Raw genomic sequence first — 23,744 nt, forward strand, 5'->3', positions numbered from 1 at the left:
ATGGTTCTATCCCCAAGTGTCCCATATGTTCTCCCAAACCAGGAGCAATTTCTGAGTGCAAAGCCAGGAGTAAACCCTGAGCGTCACTGGGTATGGCCCAAAAACAAACAAACAAAATCAAATAAAAAAGATAATGGGATTACTGCAAGTGGGGGATGACAGCAGATGAAATTCCCAGCCAGACCCTCTCATCATACACTCATTTATATCCAGAATTAAGTAAGGCTTGCACTTCCAGGCAGAAGGCATAATGGCCCAAACAAAGAGCAAAAAAGACAAAAAAGGCACAGGCCCAGACAAAAAGCAAAATCTGACAGAGCTTTTACTCTCAGACCACAGGACAGCAGGGATCTCACCCATGCACACATGGTCATAGCTGGAGACTTAATGAAAGCTCCAAGGAACCTCTACAGTACATTCCAAAAGAGGGTACTGTACTCAGCACCCCTGTACCTATACATATATGTCTGTAGCCTGAGACAAAGGAAAGCTGAGATGTCAGGGAACCTCTGGGGGACGACAGTTCAAGCGAGGTCCAGAGACAAAATTTCAAATTATGAAAGCATACACTGGATAGAGAATGCCATAAGAAAAAAACTGAGTTATTGTACACTGGTGATGAGTAGATGGCAAGGTATAGGACTTCCAAAGTCATAGATTGGATCACACTGAAAGACTGGATTGAATAACATACATGGATTAAGGTGAGTCCCAGATATTAGAAACAGACCTATAAAACGAACACTTGAACTTTAAAATAAACTTCAACTTTTTTTAATGTTTTATTTATTTATTTATTTATTTAAACAAACATGACTGCAGTTGGATTTCAGTCACAAAAAGAACAACTCCCTTCACCAGTGCAACATTCCCACCATCAATGCACCCCAACCTTTATGGAAATCAATATGAAGATTCCTCAAAAAACTGGAAATTGAGCTCCCATTTGATCCAGCTATACCACTCCTAGGGATATACCCAAGGAACACAAAAATTCAACACAAAAATCCCTGACTAACACCTATATTCATTGCATCGCAGCACTATTCATGATAGCCAGACTCTGGAAACAACCAAGACAACCTTCAAAAGATGAATGGCTAAAGAAACTATGGGAAATATACACAATGGAATATTATGCAGCTGTCAGGAGAGATGAAGTCAAAAATTTTCCTATACATGGACATGAAAACTATTATGCTCCCGGAGAGATAGCACAGCAGCGTTTGCCTTGCAAGCAGCTGATCCAGGACCAAAGGTGGTTGGTTCGAATCCCGGTGTCCCATATGGTCCCCTGTGCCTGCCAGGAGTTATTTCTGAGCAGACAGCCAGGAGTAACCCCTGAGCAACACCAGGTGTGGCCCAAAAACAAAAAAAAAAAAAAAAAAGAAAACTATTATGCTGAGTAAAATAAGTCAGAGGGAGAGAGACGGACAGAACAGTCTCACTTATCTATAGGTTTTAAGGAAAATAAAAGACATTATTGTAATAATGCCCAGAGATGTGGGTGGGAAACTTCAACTTTTTAATCTTCAGATTAAAAATCTGAAAAATCTATTAAAATTAATCTTCAGATATGCTGGTATATCTTTGAAACAATTCTCAAGAACTACTAGTACAGGAATCTCCATTCTCACATTAACATATGTCTGGGAATTTACCACTTGTTCAAAGTAGTACCCTACTGTATGTGTTTCTCAAGAGTCATCTAAAATAGAAGTTAAAAATAGTAGATGAAAAGTATGTCAAGGCCTCCAAACCCTTTACTTCACATTGTCCCTGCTTCCTGTATGACCTTTCCCTGGGTCTCCTGGATTAAAGAAGCCCATGAAAACTGCCCAGATCTCAAAATCAACCCTAGGGCATACAAATAAGAAATAAAGCTAAAGCTTGCCACTTTAGTCAAGAGCTCCTACACTTTTCTGGCCCCAAATCTCGTCCTACACAAAACCTCATCCTTTCTCATTGCCCTTGCAGCAAACTAGGTCTTTCCTTTCATTCATTCAACCCCACCAACTCTAAGCATAGCAGGTTTTCATATCTTGCTTCTGATACTTCTGTAATTATCCTCACTACAAATGGATTAGAAAATAGTCACACCTGCAAGAACAATGAACTAGAATCTTCTTAAAGACACAGAGATTTCTAGATTAACAGACTATGCATTAAAAATTTACTGAAACATAACCAAACAAATCAGGTCCATTAATTGGGATTCAGATGCTCAAATCTGTGTCCACGAATTTTTAAGAATAATAATAAAACAAAGGAATTCACAGGCTTTGGTAGACAGGAAAAATAGTCATAGCAAATCACTAACCTCAAATAAAGCCTCATCAAATTAAACAAAATGTTATATACAATGGCAGCAGAAATAAGGCAATCCTTGGAAGACCAATGCAACTCAAAGATTAATGGATCCACAGTATCAAGGATGTCTACACAAATAAAATTACAGGAATTAAAAATTACAATTGAAAGACACAGTAGCAGAATTCAACATGTGGAGGACCGTATCAGTACTACTAAAGAAAAAAAGATAATAGATATCACCAACAATGAAATGACAAAAGAAAAGAGAAATAAAGGAATCAAAGATTTGTGATAGATAATAGCAAAAGAAATCTTCAAGTCACAAGAATATTAGAAAGAGAGAGAAATGGCTGATGCAAGAAAAAAACCAACTACTTTCACAATAGGCTGAAAAAAAGCACCAGGACAGATTTGAAACGGCCAAAGAGTACCAACAAAATAGACCAAAAAAAAAAAAAAAAAAAAAAAAAAAAAAACCCAAACCAAAAAAACAACGTAACAAGCAAACAAACAAAAAAACCCACAGTAATCAAAACAGTAAAATTAAAAAAGACTATGTGAAATAGAAAGAGAAATCTAAAAAGGTTAAAGATTTTCAACATGGATGCTGCCAAAGACTCAAAGTGGCCTGTTGTTGGACCAGCCCTGCCAGGAGCCTGTGGAAGCCACATGAAAGGGAGGTTGCCTAACAGGACTCCTGAAAGATGGAACCTGATTCCTGCCAAATGTTTTTCTTTTTATATTAATATCTTTTTTAAACTTTGATTACAAATATAATTGTAGGTGGGTTTCAGACATGTAAAGAACACCACCCTTCACCTGTACAACATTCCCACAATCAATGTCCAAAATCTCCCTCCTCTCCACTCCACCCCAACCTGGACTCTAGACAAGCTTTACACTTGTTATGATAGTTTTCAGTGTACTTATTTCTCTAACTGCACTCACCACTCTTTGTGGTGAGCTTCATGTTGTGAGCTGGACCTTCCAGCCCTCCTCTCTTTGTCTCTGAGGATTATTGCAAAAATGTCTTTTTTTTTTTTTCTTAAAACCCATAGATCAGTGAGACTATTCTGTGTCTATCTCTATCGCTCTGACTTATTTCACTTAGCATAATAGATACCATGTACATTATGTATAGGAAAATTTCATGACTTCATCTCTCCTGATGGCTGCATAATATTCCATTGTATATATGTACCACAGTTTCTTTAGCCATTCATCTATTGAAGGGCATCTTGGTTGTTTCCAGAGTCTGGCTATCATAAATAGTGCTGTGATGCAATGAATGTAGGTGTGAGGAAGGAATTTTTGTATTGTATTTTTGTGTTCCTAGGGTATATCCTAGGAGTTATAGCTGGATCGTATGGGAGCTCAATTTCCAGGTTTTGGAGGAATCTCCTTATTGCTTTCCATAAAGGTTGGACTTGACAGCATCCCCACCAGCAGTGAATAAGAGCTCCTTTCTCTCCACATCCCCGCCAGCACTGCTTGTTCTCATTCTTTGTGATGTACACCAATCTAGGTGGCGTGAGATGGTACCTCATAGTTGTTTTGATTTGCATCTCCCTGATGATTAGTGATGTGGAGCATTTTTCATGTGTCTTTTGGCCATTTGTATTTCTTCTTTATCAAAGTGTCTGTTCATTTATTCACCCTATTTTTTTTGATGAGACTAGATTTTTTTTCTGAAAAGTTCAGTCAGTGCCTTGTATATTTTGGATATTAGCTCCTTTATCAAAAATTGGGTGATTTTATGTCTTTGGAACATTCTCTGAGTACTCTAGCCTATGCCACTGATCTGAGGGTCTCTCTTTATTCCAATACCATGCTGTTTTTGATAACTATTGCTTTGTAATACAGTTTAAAGTTGGGGAAAGTAATGCCTCCCATATTCCTTTTCCCAAGGAGTGCTTTAGCTATTAGAGGGTTTATTGTTCCAAATAAATTTCAGAAGTGTTTGATCCACTTCTTTGAAGAATGTCATGGGTATTTTTAGAGGGACTGTATTAAATCTGTACAATGCTTTTGGGAGTATTGCCATTTTAATGATGTTAATCCTGCCAATCCACGCCAAACTTATACACAAAGATGACATTAAATACCATGACAATCATCTCCCTCACTGTCAATGGACTATTAATGCACCAGTTAAGAGACACAGAGTGGCGAAATGGATCAAAAAGATGAATCCAGCAGGCCTCTGCCATTTTAGGTTTCAGTAGCCCTCTACCTTTACCCCAACGTTCATCTGCAAAGTTCTAGTAACTAACCACCCACATCCTGCCATAAAATGTAACCTTGAGTTTGAATGATCTTCTTTCTCCTCCTCGTGGGGGCCTGCCTCGTTTTCTTTCCTTTGCAGTGTCAAGATTCTTTTTTTGTTTTGTTTTGTTTTTTAGATTCTTATAGTCATTGTTTATCAATAAATTTAGTTTTTTAACTAAAAGTGCCACCTAAGTGGAAAAATTGCTTTATAAGTTTTATGAAACAATTATACATTATATATTTATAAATAAATTTATATATTATAAAATGATTTATAAATCATTTTTATATTTATAGGACTATAAACACATAAAATCATTGGAATATATATAAATGAAGGTAGATTTTGGAATTATATCAAGATTTAGAAGAGAAATGGTGTAAGTTTTCCATTAAATCATATGGACTGAGAAAAGGATACATTCAGCATAAAGTGGCTAAAACTGCAATTGAAAACTTTTTATGTTTTTGACCTTTAAAAACATCAAAAGACAGTATGAGTTCAACTGAGTTAATATTTGAAAATAAAAATACAAAAAACATTTTCAAAGGAATAAAATAGAACACAGAGTCAGAATGTAATATTTAATATCTGGGATGTCATCCAAGTTATTCAATAAAAGAAGAATTAAGACAACACGATCCAGTCTCAAAAGACAATCAAAATAAATCAACAATGTTTTAAGCCAAATGTTGAATTAAGCAAAAAATATATTGAATTACAAGAATAATAAACATCTACTTAACTACTTTCAGTGAAGAGATGGGAAATCTGCTAATAAAAAATGAATATTCATGGAATCTCAACAGGGAAATAAATCTGTTTTAAAAAGAACGAAACACAAATTTTAGAACTGAAAATACAATATCTGAAATTAAAAATTCTCTAAGCAACTGGGAATAATAAGAAACTAATTATAACTTGGAGATAAATAGGGACTTCGGAACATGATTCAGTGGTAGAGTATACCTTATATTTGTGAGGCTGTGAATTCTATTCCTGGTATCACCTCCCTCACATGACTGAGTGAAATCCTCTGCACTATTGGCTGTAACATCTACCACCACAATTAGCATGCAATACCTAAACACCTCAACAACAATGAAAAAGAAAGTGTCAGGGGCCAGAGGGGTAGCACAGTTGTAGGGCATTTGCCTTGCTGGTGGCTGACCCAGGACAGACACCGGTTGGTCCCCCTAGCCATGAACAATTTCTGAGCCGGGAGCAACTCCTGAGTGTAGCTGGGTGTGGCCCAAACAAAAAGAAAAAAAAGGAGGAGGAGGAGGAAGAGGAAGGAAGAGGAGGAGGAGGAAGAAGAAAAAGAAGAAAGAGAAAAAAAGGAAGGAAGGAAGGAAGGAAGGAAGGAAGGAAGGAAGGAAGGAAGGAAGGAAGGAAGGAAGGAAGGAAGGAAGGAAGGAAGGAAGGAAGGAAGGAAGGAAGGAAGGAAGGAAGGAAGGAAAGATTCTGGTTGGAGAACTTTTCTATTCAACACATTGTATACATCTAGCCACCCTTTCTGGCCTTCTGAGAGTTGCTGTGAAGAAATCTGCTGATAATCATGTGGGGACTTCTTTGTATTTGAGTATTTGTTTTCCGAAAAAAATTTTTTTTATCATTTTGTGTAATAATTTTTAGTAGTTGATAGATTTACTAAAAAATTCTTAGAGGAGAGAGAAAAAAAGGGGGGTAGCCACGAAGAATTAATAAACTAAGCCAGTCAGGAGAGAAAAAAAAATTCTTTGAGGAGAGAAAGAAAGATGGAGATTTTCTCCTTAGGATGGAAAATACATACTTGTATCACTTTAAGTAAAAAAAATAAAAGATGAATCCAACCTTCTGCTGCCTACAAGAAACAGACCTGAATAGTCAGAACAAACATAGACTCAAAATCAAAGGCTGGAGGAAAATCATCCAAGCAAAAAACACCCTTAAAAAATTAATATTAATATCAGACAGTACAATCTTTAGACTCAGAAATGTTGTAAGGACAAAGATGGACACTTCGTACTAATCAAGGAATATGTGCAACAGGAAGAAAACACACTAATATACATATACGCTCCCAATGAGAGACCAGAAAATTATCTAATACAATTATAGACAAATTTGAAAGAGGATATCAAGAATAACACAGTAATTGTGGGAGACCTCAACACGGCACTGTCAACACTTGATAGGTCAATCAGGTGAAACCCAACAAAAATATCCTAGCCCTTGGACAGAACCTATCAAGGGGCCAATGAAGAAGTTCCTAGCCTAGGCCTCGGCCTACAATTTGTACAAAAACCAAGATCTCTAATTCCAGAGGTCTAGCTTTGACAACTGTGACTGAGCAGAACTTCTGGAACTATGCTGAAACACTATACCCTAGGCTCTGCTCTAGGTTCTGAACAAAAATCAAGATCACTAATTACAAAAGACTGATTACAACAGAGATGGAACAGAACTCCTAGAACCATAATGAAAAACTCTCTCCTAGCCATCACTCTATGACCTACACAAATAACAAGATCTCTAGCTACAGAGGCAGGATATCATCACACATCTGACTGGAAAGTTTTCTAGCACCATAAAAAGACCTTGGGATGTGCAAGTGAATGAGCATGGAGCTGGTAGTTGTTCCCATGGCAGTATGCTTCAAGGGCTGAGAAACCCTGTATCTTTTAGGGCTTAGGCTAAGGGAATTCCCGCTGTAATTTTCCCTATATTTACTGTGCCTATGTTAAAAAAAAAAAAAAGAAGAAGAAATACATCCTTTTTTTTTTTTAAGAAGTTACTGGTCTGTTTTTTTTTTCTTTTTTTTTTTTCAGTTTTTTTTTTTGTGTCCTTGTTGTTATTACTTGTTTGTTTCTCTCTTTTCTTTTTTTTTTTTTTCTTTTTCCATAGCTAATGGTTTTGGTTTTTGGCTTATTATGTGTTTATTCTTTTTGTAATCTTGTTGATACTCCCTTATTATTTTTTTGTTTCTGGTTGGTCTTGTTTTTCTCCCTTTTTCTTCTTTTTTCCTTCCTTCTTTTAAATGAATATTTCTAACACCTAGATGGACTCCTCCTAGTTTTCCTCTTTTTCGTTTGCCTTTTTTTTTCCTTCTTCCCCCAGATGGTACCAAGGCCAGACAGTTGAATGTTCATTTGGTGGAAATAAAAACTGATCAGACAAGAATACCAAATCTAAAGTCAACAACAACAGAATCAATACCCAATCTATAACAAGCTGTACCGGGGGGGGGGGGGGGGGCGGGGGGTGTATGGGACAGTGGAACTAGCATTATGGGGGTAAAGGAGGGAGATGTAGGATGAATGCTGGGAACAGCGGTGGAGGGAGGACAACACTGGTGGTGGGAATGCCCCTCACTTATTGTCACTATGTGCCTCAAATATTACTGTGAGAGAATTATAATTCACTCCGACCACAATTAAAAAAATATATTTTATATATATACACTATATATATACACACACATATACACTAGCCCTGAGAAGAGAAATGGAAGAAAGAGGCCAAGTAGATATATAGGACACTTCATCCCCAGAAGGATACACAATCTTCTCCAATGTACATAACTCATTCTCCAGGATAGACCACATGCTGGCATATAAAACATGTCTCCATAAAATCAAGAGGATAGAAATTTTGCAGGCTACCTTCACTGACCACAAGGCTCTGAAATTAGAGGTGAACTACAAAGGGACACAGAAGAACTTGAACAACTGAAAATTAAACAGCCTGCTACAGAACAACCAGTCGGTCCGAGATGAAATCAAAGAAATCAAAACTTTTCTGAAAACAAATGACAATGAAGACACAAACTATCAGAATCTATGGGACACAGCAAAAGCAATACTAAAGAGGAAAATTTATAGCTTTGCAAGCAGACACCAGGAAGGAAGAAAGGGCATACCTCAATAGCCTAATGATGCAGCTCATAAAATTAGAAAATGATCCACAAAAGGACCCAAAAAATAGGGAGATAGAAGGAAATAACAAAGCTTAGAGCAGAAATCAATGAAGTAGAAACTCAAAAAACAATCCAAAAGATCAAAGAAAGCAGAAGTTGGTTCTTTGAATAAATAAACAAGATTGATAGATTATTGGCAAAACTCACAAAGAAAGAGAAACTTGATAACCTATATTAGAAATGAAAAGGGGGAGATCACTACAGATGTTGCAGAGATTCAAAGGGTAATCAGAGACTACTTTGAGAAACTCTATGCCACCAAATATGAGAATCTATAAAAGATAAATTCTTGGACTTCTGTAACCTTCCATGGTTGAATAAGGAAGAGATAGCATATCTAAGCACCCCCATCACCATTGAGAAAATTAAAACGGTAATCAAATGTCTGCCCAAAAACAAAAGCCCAGGCCCAGATGGATCAATTCACTAATGAATTCTTTTAACCCTTTCAAGAGGAACTACTTCCAATCCTGGACAGGCTCTTTCATGAAACTGAAAAAATGTGTACACTTCCAAATAGCTTTTATGAAGCCAACATCACCTTAATACCAAAAACCAAACAGAGATGCTGCCAAAAAAAAGAAAATTACAGACCAATATCCCTGATGAACACAGATGCAAAGATCCTCAACAAAATCCTAATAAATAGGATCCAATGCCTCATCAAGAAGATCATTCACTATGATCAAGTAGGTTTCTTCCAAGGAACGCAAGGATGGTTTAACATCCATAAATCAACATAATACACAACATCAACAAGAAAAATAAAAATCACATGATCATATCAATAGATTCAGAGAAAGTATTTGATAAGGTCCAACATCCATTCTTGATAAAAAATTATCAGCAAGATGGGAATGATAGGAACATTTCTCAATATAGTTAAGGTCATCTACCAAAAGCCAATGGCAAATATCATCCTCAATGGAAAAAAACTAAAAGCCTTTCCTCTCAATTCTGGCACAAGACAGGGATGTCCGCTCTCACCACTGCTATCAATGGAATCCAGATAGGAAAGGAAGAAGTCAAGCTCTCACTGTTTGCAGATGACATGATACTCTACTTAGAAAACCTAAAGACTCTACCAAAAAGCTTCTAGAAACAATATATTCATATAGCAATGTGGCAGGCTACAAAATTAACACACAAAAATCAATGGCCTTTTTATACACCAATAACGACAGGGAAAAAATGGGCATTCAGGAAACAACCTCATTCACATTAGTGCCACACAAACTCAAATATCTTGGAGTCAACTTGACTAAAGATGGGAAGGACCTATACAAAGAAAACTATAAAATACTGCTTCAAGAAATAAGAGAGGACAATGGGATATGGAAACACATACCCTGCCAAATGTTTTTCAAGGCAGCTGTTTTTCAAGGCAGTTGGCTCTCTGAGCTGAGAGCAGCCCCTCCCAGAAAAGCCTGCAGAAGCACAGGGACAGAGGTTAGCTGAAGCCAGCCAAGAAGGGCAGAGACCAAGGAGCCCAACCACTCAGCATTAATCCAAGGCTACACATCTCCTAGTCAATAAATGGAACCACAACATGCAGGAAATAACACACCTACAAGCAAGACAAGGGGAAAACAACAAAGGCCAACACCATATATAGACAATGAAGATGGCAGCCTGATGACCCTAAAAGTGCCAATCACCTAATTAATTAACATCTCAGATAAGAACTTTAGAGAAGAAATATAGAGTATGTTCATAGAATTCAAAGAAAGCATGGATTGAGCTGAATGAACCATAAATAAAAAGAGAATATGAAAAAAGGAATGAGAAAACTCAAAACTGAAATAATGGGAGAGAAACATTTGATAAGTGAAAAGAAAATCTCACAAGAAAGCATCTGGAACAGAGTAACAGCAGCAGAGAACTTAATCAGAGAGCTAAAAAATGAGATGCATAACAACTCCATACAACAAAAGAGATTGGAAAAAAGCCTTAAGGCAAATGATCAGACGATAAAAAAAAAATCCTCAAAGAACAACAGATGAAAATGAAAGTGTTTCATAAACTCAACAGAAACAAGAATAATTGAGTACAGAGATCCAGGAAGAAAATCACCAGGAAGAATCAACAATCAAAAACATTGTAGAGAAACGCCCAGAGCTAACGATTGCATGCAATCACATCCTGCATGCGTAAAGATTTCCAGCTAAAAGAAAATCACCCCAAGACACATCCGTGTCACAATAACAAATCCAACAAGTAGGGATAGAATATTGAAAGCAGCAAGATTAAAAAGGGAAAATTAAAAGGAGCATCCTTGGGGCCGGAGAGATAGCATGGAGGTAAGGTGTTTGCCTTTCATGCAGAAGGTCATTGGTTCGAATCCCAGCACCCCATAAGGTCCCCCGAGCCTGCCAGGAGCGATTTCTGAGCATGAAGCCAGGAGTAACCCCTGAGCGCTGACGAATGTGACGCAAAAACCAAAAAAAAAAAAAAAAAAAAAAAAAAAGGAGCATCCTTAAGATTTACAGCAGCCCTTTCACAAGAAACCCTGAAGTCCCAAAAGCAGTTGTGGTATATAGTGAAAAAGCTCAATGTAATGAATGTGTCACCTAGTATACTGCACCAGCCAGACTCACAATTAAGTTTGATGAAAGTGTACATAGCTTTATGGATAAACTACACAGAAACTTTAGACTCAAAACCAGCCTTAAAAGAAAAACTTTCTTTTGGGGGGGTGGGAGGTGGCACACCTGGTTACATTCAGGGGTTATTCCTGGCTATGCGCTCAGAAATCACTCCTGCTTTGGGGACTATTTGGGATGCCAGAGGATCGAGCCAAGGACCATCCTGGGTCAGGTGCATGTAAGGCAAACGCCCTACTGCTGTGCCATTACTCTGGCCCCTAAAGGAAAAACTGAAAAAGAAAAGAACATTAAAAAAACAATTGCATTCACATTAGTGTCATACAAATTCAATTATCTTGGAGTCACCTTAACTAAAGATGTGAAGGACCTATACAAAGAAAACTCTAAAACCCTGCTTCAAGAAATAAAAGAGGACATATGAAATGGAGACACATACAATGTTCATGGATGGGGAAGATTAACAACATTAAAATGTCAATACTCCTCAAAGCATTGTACAAATTTAATGCAACCCCTCTAAGGATACCCATGATATTCTTTAAAGAAGTTGATCAATGGGGCCTGAGTGATGGTGCAGTGGTCGGGCATTTACCTTGCACGTGGTTGATCCAGGAGGGACCATGGTTTGATCCCCCGGTATCCAATATGGACCCCCAATCCAGGAGTGATTTCTGAGCACATAGCCAGGGGTAATCCCTGAGCATCACCTGTGTGCCCCCACCCAAAAAGAAGTGGATTAAACACTCCTAAAATTCATCTGGAACAATTAACGCCCATAAATAGCTAGAGCATGGTTTGGAAAAGGAATATGGGAAGCATTACTTCCCCAACTTTAAACTGTACTACAATGCTATATTCATTAAATCAGCATGGTCTTGGAATAAAGACAGACCCTCCGATCAATGGAACAGACTAGAATATTCATAGAATGTCCCCCAGGCATACAGTCAATTAATCTTTGATAAAGGCAAGAAACACAAAATGGCGCAAGGAAAGCCTCTTCAACAAGTGGTTGGGGACAACTGATCATCACATGCAAAACATAGAACTTGGACCTCCATCTAAAACCATGCACAAAGGTCAAATTCCAATGGATTAAAGTTCTTGAATACATAGGTAAAAGACCCATGACCTTGTAAATCTTCAGGGGCTGGAGAGATAGCATGGAGGTAAGGTGTTTGCCTTGCATGCAGAAGGAAGGTGGTTCGAATCCCGGCATCCCATATGGTCCCCCGAGCCTGCCAAGAACCCCTGAGCACTGCTGGGTGTGACCCAAAAACAAAAACAAAAAAATCTTCAAGGAGGAAACACTACTATCTATACAATTGGAAGCAGAAAAAAAAACAAATGAGACTATAAGAAACTGAGAGAAGCTTCTACACCTCAAAGGAAAGTCAGTAGGCTACAAAGGCCACCCAAAGAATGGAAGAAACTATTCACCCAATACCCATCAGATATGGTAAACTGTAAAAGGAAATGATATAAAAGATATAAAAGAAAATGACTGACCTTGACGAAAAAAATTCTACTTCATTAAAAAAAAATGGGACTAAGAAATGAACAGTCACTTCCTTGAAGAAATACAGATGGCCAAAAGGCACATGAAAAAATGCTACACATCACTAATCATCAGGGAGATGCATATCAAAACAACAATGAGGTACCATCTCACTCCACAGAGACTCACAAATATTCCAAAAAATAAAAACTATTAGTGTTGGCAGGAATGTGGGGAGAAATGAACTCTCATTCATTGCTGGTGGGATTGCCATCTCATAAAGCCTTTCTGGAAAATATGGAGATTCCTCAAAAAACTGGAAAATGAGCTCCCATATAATGCATCTATAACACTCCTAGAGATATACCCTAGGATCATGAAAACACAATACAAAAATGCCTTTCTGCACATTTATATTCATTATAGTACTAATTACAATAGTTAGAATCTGGAAACAATCCAGTGCCCGACAACTGATGAGTGGCTAAAGAAACTGTGGTATATATACACAATGGAATACTATGCAGCCATCAGGAAAAATGAAGTCATGAAATTTTCCTATACATGGATGGACTTGGAAACTATATGCTGAGTGAAATAACTCAGAGAGAGAGAGAGACAGAGAGACACAGAATAGTCTCACTCATCTGTGGAATTTAAGAAAAATAAAAGCAGTATTTTATTATTACCCAGTGACAATAGAGATGAGGCTGAAAGGACCAGCCCATGATATGCACTTATCACAAGAGCAGGGACTGTGGTTATTTTAACTATACTACAACTATCATGACAATGGTAGTTAGTGAGAGAAATAGAACTCCTGTCTTGAATACAGGCAGGGTGTGCAGAAGAGGAAGATGGGGGCATTAGTGGTGGGAATGTCACACTCTTGAAGAAGGTGTTGTTTTTTTATGACTGAAACCCAACTCCAAACTTGAATGTAATTGTGGTTCTTAAATAAAGATATTATTTTAAGAAAGTATCAAAAGAAAAGAAAAACCTCAAATACAAGAAAACAACCTAAGAATCACATTATATCTTCTATATGTTATATTACAAGACAGGAAAAATTGAAATGACATAGTCAAAATACTCAATGAAAAATCTTCCACCACTATCTTTTATAGTAATATAGAATATATCTATTCCAAGTATTGAATCAAGAAAACATTCCAGCATTGTCATAGTATATAAAAAATTTCCATTATCCTGCAAAGCTAGCATTTAGACTTAAAGCAGGGTTAAGAATCTTTCAGACAATAATAAAAAAAAAAAAACCTACAACAGACTACAGTTTGATCACCCAGCATCCCTATGGTCCCCGGAGCCAGGAGTGATTTCTTAGTACATGGACGGAGCAACCCCAGAGCATCACTGGGTATGACCCAAAAAGCAGAAAAGACTGAAATATCATCCCCAAATAAGGCTAATAAAGTCCACCTATCAAACACAGAAAACTTCAGGAAAGAAATACGAACATGACCAGGAGAAGACCCTAGTTCCATAAACCTTTTAACCCCATCCCAACGCAAATACACCATGAGAAATGAGGACTCTTTCAGCAGTTCATCAGATTAAATTGGGTACAAGAAACATGAAAAGTGATGCTAAAAATAAAGCATCAGGGGTCAGAAGCATAGCTTAAGTGTTGAAGTTGCAGTGTTTCTCCTATTTAAACTCTGGTACTGCGTGGGCCATCAAAGAATTGCTGGGTACAGCGCTGGAGGACACTGAATGCTGCCACATACTCCATATACTTCAGGATCCAATCAATAAAACATTCTCAGACCCTAACATTAAACAGCAGATGTGTGGGCCACAAATCAACAGGAGGGTCCTTGGCCACAGAAGACCAATTCTGAGACCCCATAAGTAAACAAATTATTCAAACTGAAAAATTCTGAGAATAGAATGTGAAGGGAAAAATTAAAGAAAAAGATGATTCACAGGGTAATAAATAGTCTAATAGGAATGTAATAGAAATTTATTTGAACCCAAGAATAAAAAATAAAAAAGAGGTGGAAGGAAAAAGAAAGATAGTAAGTATATGAGATCATGAAAAATAAAGAAATACAGTTCCAAGAATGCTAGAATATCCCTAAAAAGGCAAATGCCAAAACAAACAAACAAACAAATATATATATATCCGACATACAATATCTGAAGGCTGACAATAACGGTGAGAAATTATGTACTGAAGAAAAAGCTTAGATATACAGATTTCTCAGCAAGACCAAGATAAAGAAAGAACAATAGTAGAGCAAAGGTCTAGATCCAAAAGAACATGCACTGAATCTTCCCAGGTAGACTAGTCTGGGCTGACAATTCTGGGGTCTTCTTGGAATGAGGCAAGTAGATTCCCCTTTCTGAAAGCACATCAGCCCATAGCAACAACCAACAACCTAAGACATAGAAATAGCCCAGTTCCACAACTGAACCTATCAAACAGATAAGCCACAAAATTGTTCCAAATCCTGGACACCACCAAAATACCCCAATACTGACAGCCCACTTTTATTTTCCAGTAATTTAGATAGGAAAGTAAAATAAATGCCAACTAAGTTCAATGAACAAAAATCATAGTATAAAGGCTCAATCAGCAACAAATAGTTCAGTAAACCATCATAAAACAACATTGATTACTATACTGTAAGATATAACAATTTTCACGAATTTTCATTAAGTATTTTTCTACTAATTCCATTAACCATACTGTTCTAACAAGCAAAATAAAATGAAATAAATTACTTTGGTGCCTGTTAAGGCACAATAAACAAACAAACAAACATATAAATAAGCAAAGTACAAGTTTCATTGTAACTGTACATAAAAACTATAATGGTGTTAACACAACTCTAAATAGGGCCGGAAAGATAGCACAGCGGTAGGACGTTTGCCTTGAACGCAGTTGACACAGGATTGATGGTTTCTGGTTCGATTCCTGACATCCCATATGGTCCCCTGAGCCTGCCAGGAGCAATCTCTGAGCGCATAGCCAGAAATAACCCCTAAGCGCCACTGGGTGTGACCCCAAAAATCAACCAAACAAACAAAAATAACATTACATAAACACCTCACCTTAATTGCCTTAATAATTTTAATTGAATAAATTTCTCCAGAACCAATTCCCTCAAATTATGTTCCATAAACATGCCTTTTACTTACGCTACTTAAGAAATAATTAAACAAAACCCAAGAAAAGTGCTTTGTCAATAGTCATACAATTACTAAGGAGCAATTTATAGTAAACCTAATTATGCATGGTCAGAGAGACAATAATACATTGGTGAGGTCAAACAGTTGACCCCAGTTTGATTGTCTAGTTCTGCATATGGTCCTCCATGTCCCTCTGGAGATATCCCTGAGACCAGAGTCAGGAATAAGATCTGAGAACTATCAGGTGTGGCCCAAATACCTCACTACCACCACCACCACCACAAAATTATGTATAACTCCAAACACATGGATCTTTTAAGCCACTATTATCCCCAATCGTTGTCCATCTGTCTAATTCAAATGTACTATTTTGTGTGTGATCTCAGTGTGGAGAGCCAGCATGAAGCACTGAGTACTCCGGGTGTAACTCCAAAACAAAACAAAATAAAATAACAAAAAAGTAAGTGAAAGGATTCTGTGGAACTTAATGTGTTGTAAGAACTTGTGGTTTTATATAGCTATCCAGTAAAATATATACATGCATGCATACTCCTTTTCACATCAAACAGTTGACTGTTCACCATAGAGAGGGAGGTATAGAAAGAGAGAGAGAGAGAGAGGGAGGGAGGGAGGTAGAGAGAAAGGGAGGGAGGGAGGGAGGGGAGAGAGAGAGAGCGAGAGAGAGAGCGAGAGAGAGAGAGAGATGTCATGGAACAAATGCTGCCTGGAGCTGAAGTGTGAGTGCAGGGGAGGAGAGCATCTAAAAACTATGTACGTCTTATGGTCAGGCGTGTCTTATATAGCATAAAAAATATAGTATCTTGGCTCACATTACATTATTCATGTATTACCATAAATATTCACAGAATGCTAAAAAGGCTGAGATTAATCAATAAAGAAACAACTTCACTAAAATCAGACACTGAAAGACACTGAAAGGAGGGACAATAACCAGTAGTGTACCACATTTCCCAGGTCCAATTGCTCTCTATGTGAGCCAAACTAAGTTTCCAAGGCCACTACTCTTCATTGGGGGTAGGGGGGTTGGCATGGCTCTGAGCATCTCGGAAATGAGAAATAATGGTTAAGGTCAGTGTCCCATGGCCAGCATAGTAGCTGCTCTCTTTTTTTTTTTTTTTTTTTTTTTTGGTTTTTGGGCCACACCCGGTGACGCTCAGGGGTTACTCCTGGCTATGCGCTCAGAAGTCGCTCCTGGCTTGGGGGACCATATGGGACACCGGGGGATCGAACCGCGGTCCGTCCAAGGTTAGCGCAGGCAAGGCAGGCACCTTACCTTTAGCGCCACCGCCCGGCCCCAGTAGCTGCTCTCTTATATGTACTATTTATACAAACAGATTCATACCTTTTTGTACACAGCTCTAGAATCAAAATCCAAAACAGTAATATTTCTCAGCTTTGCAGTGATTTCCATTACGGAAGGTCTCATGACTACCTCAGAGTCCAGTCCTAAAGGATGAAAGAATGACAAAGTAAATGCTTGTCTTTCATGTAACATTTCTGAAATTGTTTGTCTGATAATTTATTACCTTCGATCTTAATTTCAGCAATGTTATGTTTTTGATCCTCAATAAAGATCTGTAAACATGATAATTCTGCTAAAATTTCCAAGACAACAATATCTTCATTCTTGGATAGTTTCGAAGCTGCCCAAAAGAGAAAATTATTCATATTGTGAAAAATAAGAAAAACTTTAGTAGCATCTTACTAAACTTGCAAAGTAATAGACATGGTACAATAAATATTAATGCTAGAGGATTCTAAAAATATATATTAACTCAAGGTCGTACTGATAATATAGCAAGTAGCATGCTTGCCTTGGACAAGGAAGATTCCTTCCTTGTACCACACATGGTTCCCTGAGCCCCACAGGAGTAGTCTATAAACACAAAGCTAGGAGTAAGCCCTGAGCACCACTGGTGAATCACTTGGCCTCCAAACAAAACAAACAAAATAATAAGATATAAATTTATAAATTCTCAGTCTTCACTGCTTAAAAAGTACTCTGAAAAATATTTTTACACATTGCTAGTGTCTTTGTAATCTCAGATGTAATTAAATACATGGTTCTTAATACAAATTAAGCACTTCTACAATTTGCTCGTCAAAGAAAGGAATGATATTAAAGACAAGAGACAGCTAATAGGACTAGACATCTTGCATGCAGGAAGCCCAGGCTCAAACTCCAGAGCCACAATCCCTACATTGCCTGGGAACATGCCCTTAACAACAAGCCAGTAACTTCCTTCATACACCACCAGGTATGGGTCCCAAAACAAACAAAAAATCAATCAAGTAAAATTAAAATTATATAAAAAATCATATTTTCTTTTCTAACAGTTACCCTCCTTTACCTTTTGTTTTCAAATTTAATGTGAGGTATATTAAATCTTTCTTGATTTTTAATCTAGGTCAGAAAATTTTGAATCTAATCATAGCACAGCCAAAGCCTTTCTGTTGTTGTTGGTGATAGTGGTTTCTGGTTTTTGACTTTGAGGCTATTCCTGGCAATGCTCAGACTACGCACTTAAAAATCACCCTTGGCAGTGTTCAGGGACCACTTGGATGTGAGGGATGAAGCCTGAATAAAATGCATACAAGGCAAGCAAGCACCTTATCCCATTGGATTATCACTCCAGCCTGAAAGCCAATTTTTTTTTTAATCTCCAGGTATAGCATTCTGATGTTAGTTTTAGAAAAACATACATAATTTTTTAATGACATCTTCTTTATCTTCAGTCTCTGTAACATACAATGAAGCTGTTCTTTCCTCCAATTGCATAAACACATTGTTAAAATAATTTATAGTACTCAGGAGTGCTTCGGTATGTAAATGAATATCCAAAGAGGAAAAATTAACCTAAAAAAAAAAGGTGATTTTAGTAATAGATCAATAAATGTTTGTCTGCTCTCTATAAATTACTGTACATTGTAGTATATAGATCTACAATTTATACTATTTATTTTATTATATTATATTTAATATTATACTATTATATAGTATAATATTATACTATTATACTATTTATTTATTATAATTTATCCTGAGATCTTTTAATTCTAGTTAAAATATTTTTTATATTATTTTAGATATTAGTACCTTAATCAGTTGCATGGCATCAATAGAGGTCTTTTTCAGGTGAGGTATATTTTCATCAGTCTATTTAGAGAAATAAAAATCTATTAGACTATGGAGAAATGTATCTATGCAATTATATAATAATCCTATTCATTACATATTTATAGTTTTCAAGTTATTTATATATGTACAATTACCTAAACAAATAACTTGCCCCTCAAAAATGTAGACATCTAGTATTGAATGAATGGTACATATAATATTGCTCATATTATCAGAAAAGAAAACTTAGATATTATCTACAGTGGAGAACAAACTTTCAATCAACAACTTTATAAGATTCTTTTTCCAGTGCTTAAGTACAAAATATCCACATATATTTTTATTATCCATATCAAATATCCAAATACATTCTGCATTATATCAAGATCTAGAAAACGTTATAACATGAAATTTATTGAATGCATAAATAACATAAAATTAAAATATTGGGCCCAAAAGGTGGCTTTGTGATAGAGCCCATGATTTAGTTGGGTGAGGTCCTATGTGGATTCCCAGAAAGATAAATAATAAACAAATAAAATATAAAATGTCTCTATTAATAGCAAAACTGGTTTTAAATAAAATTTTCTTTCAGATGTAATTTTCTTAATGATACTGCATTGGCATAAATCAAGAAAAATATTGATACTAGAAAAGTAAGTAAATCAACAGTAGGAAACCAAGAGAAAAGGTCTAATCTTGCATCATACAACAGAATAAATTCTTTTTTTTTTTTTTTGGTTTTTGGGCCACACCCGGCGGTGCTCAGGGGTTACTCCTGGCTGTCTGCTCAGAAATAGCTCCTGGTAGGCACGGGGGACCATATGGGACACCGGGATTCGAACCAACCACCTTAGGTCCTGGATCACTGCTCGCAAGGCAAACACCGCTGTGCTATCTCTCCGGGCCCTCAACAGAATAAATTCTAACAATATTAAAACTTTATTTATTTGAGCTGGAGCGATAGCACAGCGGTAGGGCATTTGCCTTGCATGCGGATGACCTAGGACGAACTTAGGTTCAAAGCGTGGCATCCCATATGGTCCTCCAAAGCCGGAGTGATTTCTGAGCAAATAGCCAGGAGTAATCCCTGAGTGTCACTGGGTGGGCCCCCCTAAATTAATTTTATTTCTTTTTGATATCCTGATGGGGAAAAAAAAAACTTGAGGTCAATTCTAATGAACCTTAGTTACTTCTTTTTTGCTATATAGCCTATCTATGAACCACACTTCTTTGTTAAAACAGCAAAGTTTTAGAAATTAAAAAGATCACATTATAATCAAAACTGAACAGTGAGATCCTTTGTGAAGGCAGGCCGGAGGAATCTGCCTCTGCTGTGAAATTACCAACTGGGAAGACTGAGGGACCTATCGCCTGTGCGTGTTTCTCTACTCTTCTGTATCCTGACCTCTCCTGAGAGGGCCAAGAAAGGCCCAGCAAATTCGCTCTCCTAGAGGTGCCCAAGCCAAGAAAGACTGAGTGAGTGAGTGAGTGAGTGAGTGAGTGAGTGAGTGAGTGAGTGAGTGAAAACCCTCTCATAGGTGCCCCTGCAGAAAGGCAGATCCTTTGTGAATGCAGGCTGGAGGAATCTGCCCCTGCTGTGACATTAACAACTGAGAGACACTGGGGGGCCTGTTCACTGTGCTTGATTCTCTACTCTTCTGTCTCCTGAACCCCTCCGGAGAGGGTCTAGAAGGGCCCAGCAAAATCGCTCTCAGAAGTGCCCAAGCCAAAAAGCTAAGAAAGACTAAGTGAGTGAAATTCGGTTATCTGTGGTGTCCCAGCAGAAAGGTAGATCCTTTCTCTGTGAAGGCAGGTGGAAGGAGTCTACCCTTGCTGTGAGATTACCAATTGGGAAAGACTGAGGTGGGGGTGGGGTGGGGAGGAGGGAGATTTGGGACATTGGTGGTGGCAATGTTGCACCGGTGAAGGGAGGTGTTCTTTACATGACTGAAACCTAACTACAATCATATTTACAATCAAGGTGTTTAAATAAAGATATTAATATAAAAAAAGAATATGTGGTACATATACACAATTTAATACTATGCAGCCATCAGGAGACATTAAGTCATGAAATTTTCCTATACATGGATGTACATGGAATCTATTATGCTGAGTGAAATAAGTCAGAGGGAAAGAGATAGACGCAGCATAGTCTCCCTCATATATGGGTTTTAAGAAAAATAAAAGACATTTTTACAATAATTCTCAAAGACAAAGAGAGGACGGTTGGAAGGTCCAACTATGACATGAAGCTCACCACAAAGAGTGGTGAGGGCAGTTAGAGAAATAACTACACTGAGAACTACCATAACCATGTGAATGAATGGGGGAAGGGGAAAGCCTGTCTAGAGTACAGGCGGTGGGGGAGGGTGAGGAGGGAGATTTGAGACATTGGTGATGGAAGCATTGCACTGGTGAAGGGTGACTGAAACCCAACTACAATCATATTTGTAATCAAGGTGTTTAAATAAAGATATAATAAAACAATTTGAACAGTATAAAACATATCTCATAAAACATGACTAATATATTTCAGCAGAATATGTACCACATAAGCAGTGTGATAATTGTGTAGAAATTGGTTAAGTGTGATAATTTAGAAAATTAAAAGGAAAAACTTACCTTCACATATTCCAGAGTTAACAGATCTTCCATGGTGTTATCCAATGTTGTAATCAAATAGACAGGTTTTTCATTTTTGTCTAAAAATAATTTAAACAATTATTCTTTCATAATTTAGAAATATAGATTATTAATATTTACAGATATGAGGGAAAGCCAAGAACTTCTTGTATTAATTCTAAGTCTTATATTCTACCTTTGAGTATCAAAAATTAAGTCCCCCACCTTGAAACTCTAAATATATAATTTCTTTCTACAATTATCTGAACACAATGATATCCATGATTAGGAGGATTAATGTAAGAATGCAAAAGTTTTCTGGCTCTGTGCCAACTAAAATATCTTAAAAGGAAATTTCCCTCTTCCTGAAAAACCGAAGTGTTCAAAGGCAGATCAGATGATGAGAAACGATTCTTTTCTGTATATTGTTTACATTAAAATAAACTCTCATGGGCCAGAACAATAGCACCAAAGGTATTGCATTTGTCTTGAATGCAGCTGAACCAGTTCAATAATCCTATAGGATTCCCCAGAGAACAGCAGGAGTAATTCCTGGTACAGAGTCAGGAGTAGCCCATCCTGAGTATTGTTGGGCATAGCTGAAAAATAACAAAAACTGAAATAAAATATAATAAAATCTTAGTGCCATATAAGCAATCATTACCAGTTCTGCTAAAAACAAATAAAAAATAGTTTAAGATGAATATATTGCACCTTTTCTTTTTAAATACATCAAATTACTTAGAGCAGTTAGGAATCATTTATAGTCATTAGGTATTAGCATTTAGTCATTAGGAACTGGTCTAATCTGTTTTACTCATTAGGTATTAGTCATGAAGTATTAGAATAAATTTCCAAATCATAATGCTCATGAAAGAAAACAATGAACATATTGCAGAGATATTTTTCCAGATTAAAAAGCTTATCAGCAATTAAACCGACAATGTAACTCAATGGCTGAGCAAATGTTTTGCTTCTGCTGTACATTTAAAGCAGTGAGTTTAAGTTTTAGCATCAAAAACACCAAATAATAATGTAAAATATGTCAAAGAAAATATTGATAGACTACATGTTGGTACATAAAACTAGTGTCAGGGGCCTAAATAATAACATAGACAGACACTTGCTTTCCAAGTGTCCAACCTGTGTTAGATCCTGGTATTCCAGATGGTCCAACAAGCACCACAGGAGTGATTCCAGAGTGCAGATCCAGGAGTAACCTTTAAACATCACTGGTGTGACCCCAAACTAACACACCACCCTCCCACACAATTAATGTCAATAAAATTATAGAGAACAAAATAACAAAGTTATCTTTTAGAGCTAAAAGAGATAATACTAAAATTAAAAACAATACAATAATGTCAGGAAAAATGCTAGAATAATATAATACTAAAAATAGCAATAATAATGCTTAAAAAACACCCCCTGAATAAAATTTAAAAATTAGAAACTAGGGGCCGGGCGGTGGCGCTAAAGGTAAGGTGCCTGCCTTGCCTGCGCTAGCCTTGGACGGACCGCGGTTCGATCCCCCGGTGTCCCATATGGTCCCCCAAGCCAGGAGCAACTTCTGAGCACATAGCCAGGAGTAACCCCTGAGCGTTACCGGGTGTGGCCCAAAAACCAAAAAAAAAAAAAAAAAAAAAAAATTAGAAACTAAACAATATGCTACTAAGCAGCCCATGGGTAATCAAGGAAAACAAAGAGAAAACAAAGTTCTGGGAAAAGTTTGAATTCAAACATGGTATGCAAAAAATATGGGATAAAAGCAATAATGAGGAAACTAAGGAGCAGTACTTACATAAGACAAAAGTTAAATCTCAATCATTAATTATCTGAACTATTTTAAGAAAATTTTAGGGACCAGAGAAATAAGGAGGGCATATGCCTTGTACCCAGAATCCCCAACACCCTACATGGTTCTCCACGCCCACCAGAAATAAATTCTGAGTACTGAACTAGGAGTAACCCCTGAGCACTTCCAGGTGTGGAAAAAAGGAAAGAAAGAAAAAGTGAAATTATGAAGGAAGGAAAAGATGAAGGAAAATGGAAGAAAGGAAAAGGAAGGAGGGAGGGAGGGAGGGAAGAAAGAAGATGGATGAAAGGAAGGAGGGAAGGAAGAAAGGAAGAATAAAGGAAGAAAAAAGAAAAAGGAGGAGGGATGAAAGGCAGGAAAG

The 23,744-nt window shown here is 37.1% G+C and overlaps 1 protein-coding gene across 1 annotated transcript in view; it reads right to left on the reverse strand.

Annotated features, from left to right (window-relative positions):
* VPS13A (vacuolar protein sorting 13 homolog A) overlaps positions 1–23,744 on the reverse strand; it is a 260,909-nt gene that overhangs the window by 136,351 nt on the left and 100,814 nt on the right. Inside the window, exons 27-31 of the mRNA XM_049769767.1 lie at positions 21,568–21,647; positions 18,919–18,978; positions 18,525–18,678; positions 17,348–17,464; positions 17,164–17,267 (exon numbers count right to left, since the gene is read on the reverse strand). Coding sequence (XP_049625724.1) covers positions 17,164–17,267; positions 17,348–17,464; positions 18,525–18,678; positions 18,919–18,978; positions 21,568–21,647 — 515 coding nt within the window. The remainder of the gene's footprint in view (positions 1–17,163; positions 17,268–17,347; positions 17,465–18,524; positions 18,679–18,918; positions 18,979–21,567; positions 21,648–23,744) is intronic.

This window comes from Suncus etruscus, chromosome 3 (genome assembly GCF_024139225.1).
Source record: "Suncus etruscus isolate mSunEtr1 chromosome 3, mSunEtr1.pri.cur, whole genome shotgun sequence".
NCBI classification, from domain to species: Eukaryota; Metazoa; Chordata; class Mammalia; order Eulipotyphla; family Soricidae; genus Suncus; species Suncus etruscus.